The sequence below is a fragment of the Austrofundulus limnaeus genome, unplaced genomic scaffold (assembly GCF_001266775.1).
Source record: "Austrofundulus limnaeus strain Quisiro unplaced genomic scaffold, Austrofundulus_limnaeus-1.0 Scaffold4, whole genome shotgun sequence".
Classification (NCBI taxonomy): Eukaryota; Metazoa; Chordata; class Actinopteri; order Cyprinodontiformes; family Rivulidae; genus Austrofundulus; species Austrofundulus limnaeus.
In genome coordinates this window covers 4,456,022-4,463,317 of record NW_013952406.1, presented here as the reverse complement: position 1 = coordinate 4,463,317, position 7,296 = coordinate 4,456,022, and the positions used below count along the sequence as shown (strand labels likewise).

At 39.6% G+C, this 7,296-nt stretch overlaps 1 protein-coding gene across 3 annotated transcripts in view; it reads right to left on the bottom strand.

Annotated features, from left to right (window-relative positions):
• The window catches only part of mrtfbb (myocardin related transcription factor Bb), a 14,247-nt gene extending 7,010 nt beyond the window's left edge, over window positions 1-7,237 (bottom strand). For 2 of the 3 annotated variants that reach the window (XM_014023960.1, XM_014023967.1), the window contains exons 1-4: window positions 7,050-7,237; window positions 3,747-3,812; window positions 410-465; window positions 232-307 (exon numbers count right to left, since the gene is read on the bottom strand). In XM_014023960.1, the coding sequence (XP_013879414.1) occupies window positions 232-307; window positions 410-465; window positions 3,747-3,812; window positions 7,050-7,149 (298 nt within the window). In that variant the 5' untranslated portion in view covers window positions 7,150-7,237. Of the gene's footprint in view, window positions 191-231; window positions 308-409; window positions 466-3,746; window positions 3,813-7,049 lie in introns of those variants that run through there. The other variant, XM_014023975.1, reaches the window with a different exon arrangement.
• Window positions 7,238-7,296: the final 59 nt, after the last annotated feature.

The following is a 7,296-nucleotide window of genomic DNA, read 5'->3' as shown; positions in this document are numbered from 1 at the left end:
CACACACACACACACACACACACACACACACACACACTAATGCTCAGTTTTTTGACCACCCTCAGACAGACTCCCTGCTGATACATCACTGTGACTCACAGGAGCTCAGAAAKTCATTTTTATGATTAGAAGATGGCTGAACAGACGGAAATCCGTGCAGACAGACGAATAGACTCACACTCAGCCTGCGCATGTAGATTATCAAAGAGTGAGAGCACGCAGGAGGATTACCTTTAAGAATATGCATACGGACCAGCTCGGAACGTTCTGGTCGGCTGCAGAGTTTGTGTTTTAAAAATGTTCCAGTCTGTTCAAAACAATAGAAAAATAGGAAAAAATTAAAATCATTTAAGGTTGGCTAAACAAATTCACAATCAGACAAGGGTTAAAAACAGGTCGAGGGTCTCACCCTGGCTCTCTCTAGACTCCGGATCTGCTTATGGAAAGCGGTGGGAGTTTTCAGAGCTGAGGAAAGATAAATCATTAAAGAGTTTAGTCATAATTTATTTCAACATTTGCTGTCAGATATCATTTCATTTTATAGTTTAAGGCACATTTGCTATTTTAATCCCCGCCACTGCTCCTGATTTTGTCCTTGYCTGTGTGTTTGTTACCAAAATATCTCACAGCCCACATTAAACATTCATTTGATTATTGGATATACATTTACAACTCATTAACTTYTACAGGCTCAAACTCTCAGCTAACTTCCTGCAAATTTGCACGAAATTGAGCATGAAATGCCCACAACCACAAATCTGTATACTTGTTCAACAAAAGATAGACCTTTAATTCATAAACAAAGYCACAGAGAAGCTGTAAAAACATGTAGCTCTAACATTTTTCTAGTTTTAYGCTTTAAACAATAAGACTTGACTATAACTAACAGGCAGTTTGATGTTTCTTTTTCAAGCTTAAAGTTTTACTGGCTTGAAGTAGGAACAGGAAAATATGAATAGTTCCTTATAAATCATTAGTTCATGTACCATATTGCTAGTGTAAACAAGAAACGATATAAATCAATTCATTTKTCATGCTATGCTATGCGTATTTTTGTTTTTGCTGGTCTGCTTGAAAAAGCAGAGGCTTACGGGAGTCCAACAGGAAGTGTCAGCTTCACTGACTCAAACGAGATTGTCCTGTGCTGAGTTACTCTTTGATCACCAAAAAAACAACTCATCCTGCTTTTAGGTGAGGTCTGGGTCAAAGACTAGTCACCTCTTGATACGACCGTGGCTGTTTAGTTTAATGAGACACAGACACAGAGGAGCTCGGAGGAGTGGTGGTGTGGGGGTTACAAAGCAAAACATTCCAAAACATTCCTTCTTATTGCTTTAACTTGCATACCTTGGAAACAAAAAAAGTTCTAAATTTAGGTGCAAGAAAGTACCGTAGTGGAAAATATCAAGAGAGAACTGCGAACGCTCCGCATGGGCCAAGTCGCAAAAGATGCAAATGACCTTTAGTGAAGGCCCAGTCTCTGAGTCATGTGGCTTTGTGGAGCCAGCGAGGAGACAAAAACAAGCCTGCAGGATGTTTTCCAGGACAGCAGAGTAAATGAGGAGGAGGTACTCTATGTCTTTTTACTATCTGCTTTCCAAATATCAGCAGGATTTTGTCACAGTTTCAGCTTGTCRTTTATTGGCGTGCTCTTAAACAAAATCTTCACCCAACTAAGGAAGCAGAGAGACTACACTCCCTTTTCGTCACATCAAAGGATGCTATTACAGAAGAGCTGGTCCTTTCAGGCCTGGCGAGTCATTTATCACTGTGAGTATAAAGATACAGCTCTTATCAGACGCACTCAATGTACTGAAGGTGCAAATATACTGTAGACTTTAAGTCACTGATACAGTTCTGAGGTAATGTAGTAAAATGTGCAAATAAATGCATGTGTACGCACTTACAAGTTAAAGCCTTTGGTGAAGTTGCATTTAGAACGTAAATCTAAAGAGAACCAGCAGTGGCCTAATGCAGGGGGTGKGCAATCCTGGTCCACAAGGGCCGCAGCCCTCCATGTTTTACTTGTTTCTCCCTTCCAACCCACCTGATTTAAACAAATGGGTGATTAACAGACTTCTGCAGAACTTGGAAAAGGTAATTCAGTGACTGAATCACGCATTGGAGCAGGGAAAAAAGTAAAACATGCATATCTGCARCCCTCCAGGACCAGGACTGCCCACCCYTGGACCTAGTGATCCTTGAAGGAATGCATRTCACCCACCACTCAATATCCATGCCAGAGTTTTAAAGGGTCTGTGACATCCTTCAAATACAAAAAAAGTCAAAGACAACATGTTTATAATTTAGAAACTTGACATAGTGCACATGTTTGTATCCATTTTGTCACATAACTGGCATATTTCCTAAGTGACATCAAAGGGGAACTCAAAGAAAAGGAACTTGATTTTCTTTGTTCATTAAAACAACAGTGGTGAACACAGCTCAGCAAAGTCTCTAATTACAGAACAAATGTCTTAATTAGAGGTTTAGCAGTTTTCTTAACTTTGGAAGCCCTTAGCGAACCGATTAGCYCCCTGCTAAATTAGGTTTCGCTAATCTTAAATCTGCTAAAATTTTCACAAGTGTAAAACTTTTATTTTTATGCCTRTTATCCCGAATTAAATAAAAGATATCCACTCTTACAAGCAGTGGACCTGTCACAGTAACATGTAGCATATTTAGCAGCTAACCTTAAACTAAGAAAGAAAAGGACATTTTACATTCTTTAAAAAAACAAACACAAAAAACAACTATAAAAAATGATTTGGATATTTGCTATTTGTTATTTGACTAACTTCAAATGGTATTAACACAAATACAAATTCAATCAAAAAAAAAAGAAAGGGTGAAACTGGAAGTATCACAAGTTAGACTGGGTTTTAACTCTAGTTTGGATTGGCTGATTTTCCACTAATGATCCCACCAACCTTCAAATTAAACCAATAGAAAACTGACAACAGGTTTGTGTTCCACCAGTCTTCAGCTGGGAGGAGATGAAGATGTGTGACATGGACTGAGTGACAGTTGGTGCTTATCAATTATCAATTAGCATTAGCATTAGCTTACTATAATTTTCAATTTGTTTASCAGTTTTGTATTAGCGGAACTAAGATTAGAGGTTAGTGAAGCTAACCTTTTGGTTAGCTGTGCCCACAACAGTAAAATAGTATTTTTAGACTCATCTCTCTCTGACAGTGATTCAYAATAACCCAGAGATACATCAGATTCTTCTATACAGTCTGTGTTGTTGGTCTTTGTAGGAAAACTCTGTTCATGCAGACTTTCCCATTTGACATCATTTCCTGTTACTTCACCTGCAAATATCTCAACAATTTTTCATCTCAGCTATGTGATTTAAAATATATATATATTATCAATGTTATCAACTTTCCAAGATTGCATTCATATTTATCACAAAAAAAAAAAAAAAAAGAAACGACGTCACCGGAACGTTAAAGTATTAGGCTAAGAAATATAGCTCAGAGTATGTGTTTGAATCGACTCTAAGCTAAAGCATAAAATGTATGCTCCATCTGTAAGATTAGCTGAAATTTGTGTTTGCTAAGGTTGTGGCAGCCATATTGAAAAGAGCTGACTGTAAAAATCACTCAAAACCGTGATGATTTTCTAAGCCTTTCATTAAAATCTGACCAGTGGTCCATGAGGTATTTTGCTAATGCTACCACACACAGAAGCATGAAACACATTAAAACACATTAAACTTGACATTTTTAGATACTCACGAGGCAAGATGCCTTGCTCCACGAGCTGCTCCCGACTCCTCCTTTGCTGCAGACAGTGCTGAAGGACTGCAACCACCCCCCCAACAGCAAAGGTTAGAATAAAACATTTAACTTTCAGAGCCAACACTGTCCAGAGGTCTCACAACCATTTGTGGCTTTCAACTGTGAAACCTACAATACATCAAATAAAAAAAAACGGGTCATTATTCTCAATCAATGCGTGACCCTGAAGACCTAAACCTTGCTCTCCACCACAGATATTCTATTCACTTCCTGTGGTTTGAACCAAGGCTGTCAGGAGTATCACAGTTCACCTCAAATAGCGTGACTGGCTGAGAGCCTTCTTAACGGGAGGTAATAGCAAATCAAATATAACGTACGTTTAAAGAATGAAGCAAACATTCGAAAGTGAGCAAATCTGGTGTTGGGCAATTCAGCCATGTCTATCATAAACTGTTTTCAAAACATAATCTCGCTACGGATGGCTGAGCAATGATCAGCGCCGCTCGTGAGAAACATGAAAGAATTGATTTTCCTCCAGAAAAAAAAAAAAACTTGATTCTTGTATCTAAGCTTTACTTAAAGTTATTCTCCCAAAAATGTAAACTGTAGTAAGATGCTAGTTTAAACATTTATAAACAACAGAACACGGGCATGTTTTCTTTCCTCCTCTACAGAATAACACAGTCCCATGCAGGGAAAGAAAAAAAAAAAGGTTGGAGAAGACAAATGAGGCAGCAGTGTTGAGACCTCTAACGTCACCGCTGGTGAAGTGAAGCCAGCTTAGCTCGATTTTCTTAGCGGCTTGGGAGAAACAGAAAAACACACAACACAGACGTGCTCAACTCTCCTGGGAGAGACGCGGGGTCCGAACAGGCCTCTGTGACTCACTCGAGCAAAAATAAACCGGGCAGCTGTGAGAACAAGGCCTGGGAACCATGAAATTTCGGGGGGTAGTTAAGGGGGCGGGATGGTCGGAGTTTTCGATGTAGGGCCGAGGGGATGCAGGGGCTTCGGCTGAGGCGACGGGTGGAAGGCCCCCTCCGAGTCCACCCTCAGCAGCACACCAGGACCAGAGCAGAGAACTTGGTGTGCCTTCTMTGCCTGCTGTGTTTCCTATTAGAAACCTGGGGGCCATGGGGGGGACGCATTCAGCTAAACACTCATCATAACCAGAACGCTGGAGGAAAAATAAGGCCTTTGGTTTATTTTAATATTTATATCCACTGTGATTTGGAAGAGAAGCTCAATTTATGAGTGCATGCTGCATATCAATAACCTGAAAAGCTGCCTTCCAGCAGCAGGAGAGAATGCAGGCTTTAATCTGAGCACCACGGTGGGGGGACAGCTCATCCTCAGGGTCCTCCTCAACGTGTCCTCTTGTGTTGAGCTTGAACCCTGGCTGACCTTCCTGTGATGCAAACTGGCTCCCTCTCACCAGTAAAGAATAAACAAAAGGTTACAGGGGAGACAGAAAGAAAGGGGGCTCCGCTCAAATCCTTGTCTGCTGATGTAATCTCTAATCTCAGACTTGTGTTGCTCTCAACAAATCATCCCTGGAGGTCTCCACGTCAGTTACACCAGTCCTTTTATTTTGACTTTAAAAAAGCACGGAACTAACGTTGGACAGGCAAAGCAGGAGTTGGTTTAAAAACAGACGGACACAAGGTTTTATAAATATCATAAACTAAATATTTGAGCAGCACTTATACTCACAAACAGATAAAATTGCTTTGTATACAGATAACACTGACTTATCAAAGAGCTCGTGTTATCTTGAGCTATCTTAAAATATTCTTTTATTATGAAGTAATATGAAAGCAACGTCACAGTCGGGTTGTGTTAAAGGTGAATATATAAATAAGAGCTTAGTTTCTTATTAAATTAAAACATACAGATATGTTATTTTCACTTGCAGCCAAAGTGGTGATGATGTTCTCTAACAAAAATATATGATTAATCTCTTGATAAGTTTTAATAAAACTTACTGAAATTAATTAATTCATTCATTATCATTGGATATATTAACTCATATGTTGGAGTCGTCACAGCCAGCTGGCCTTAGAAAGCACAAAAATGGCCATAATTTAGTGACATTTACAGATATTAGACTCAGATTTTCTGTCTTAGTGGGTGAAAGTCATTCATGRCATACTTTCAGCATGAAATCTTGCAGTTCCATGAGATCACCTTATTTTCAAGGTTTGACTAACACGGCTACAGCTCAACACAAGATGATTTTAGTCAAAAACTGCCGTTGGGGAATTCTTGGCCTTTAATTGGTTACCAGTCATGATGGATGAGTAAACAAATAACTGTACGATCCAGCTGATACTAAACGAAAACACAACATGGCTCGTGTTATTCTAAGACTGCAGAGCGATTTAAATAAAAAAATAATTTGTTTTGAGTGTGAGAAAACATCTTGCTCGACGTTTTGTTTGCGCTTTTGAGCTTCGAAATAAAGCGGTGTCGTTCAAAACCCCGAGACAGAAGCGGAACTCTGAAGTGTTATTGTCTGCGTTGCCTGAAAAACAAAAAACGACCTGAACTCGAGTCACATTCATAACCATGAGAAAAAAAAACACAGTTCTTTTGAAGTGAGTGGGCGTGTCCTTCAAACTTGTGTGACAACTTGGTCGGCGTCAAAACAATGTAGACTACATAATACATTTACTGACAATGAATCGAACGTTTTAACGTGCAAATTCAGACCCCAGTGAAAGACTTTTGGTGTTTTACGTTTTATGTATTGCTTGAGTTTTATTCAGTTTCTAACAACACTTTAACCCATCGTTTTCACTATATGTAATGCAGCTCAGCTTCTAATTACTTTGTTGTTGATTGTTGTTAATAATTAGGATCATAAAGGCACAAAAATACGACATGCRATCTAAAAACCTGCAATAACTTTACTTAATTAGGTTTTATGACTGTTCTAGGCAAGGTAATATTGCACCTTATGAATGCAAATGAGGAAGATTTGAAATATGCAAACAATGATCAGAATCTTGATCTGTGACACTCCTGACTGTTCAGCTTCATTTGACTAAGTGACTAAAGTCAAGTCATCAGTATCTCACAAAACAGAAATGCAAAACCGTTTCAGGGAAAAGTGAAGTAAACACTGGAAATTCAAACAAATGTGTATAACTTCAACCTTTTCTACAAAAGAAGTTCAGGGTGTCTGAACTGGTGCCACAACTGTCAGTCAAAAGTGTTAAAACACATGTTTCATGTAAGACAAACAGAAATACAAACACAATCAAGTAAGAGTTGGTTACGCGAAGAAAGAAAAAGCACCTGATTTGAATTTCCCCCTACAAATGGAGGGGCTCTCCACATCGAGGCAGGCCATGGAGGACAGGACGGGTTCGCTTGGAGACCAGATCTGGAGTCCCATGGATTGATGAGGCCAGGATCTCAGGAGTCAGGATGAGGAGGGAGAGACCCCGCTCTGAGCGACAGCCGGCTCGTATATTCTCTGTCTCTCTGCTGTACACACTGAGGCAAGTTTGTGTGTGTGTGTGTGTGTGTGTGTGTGTGTGTG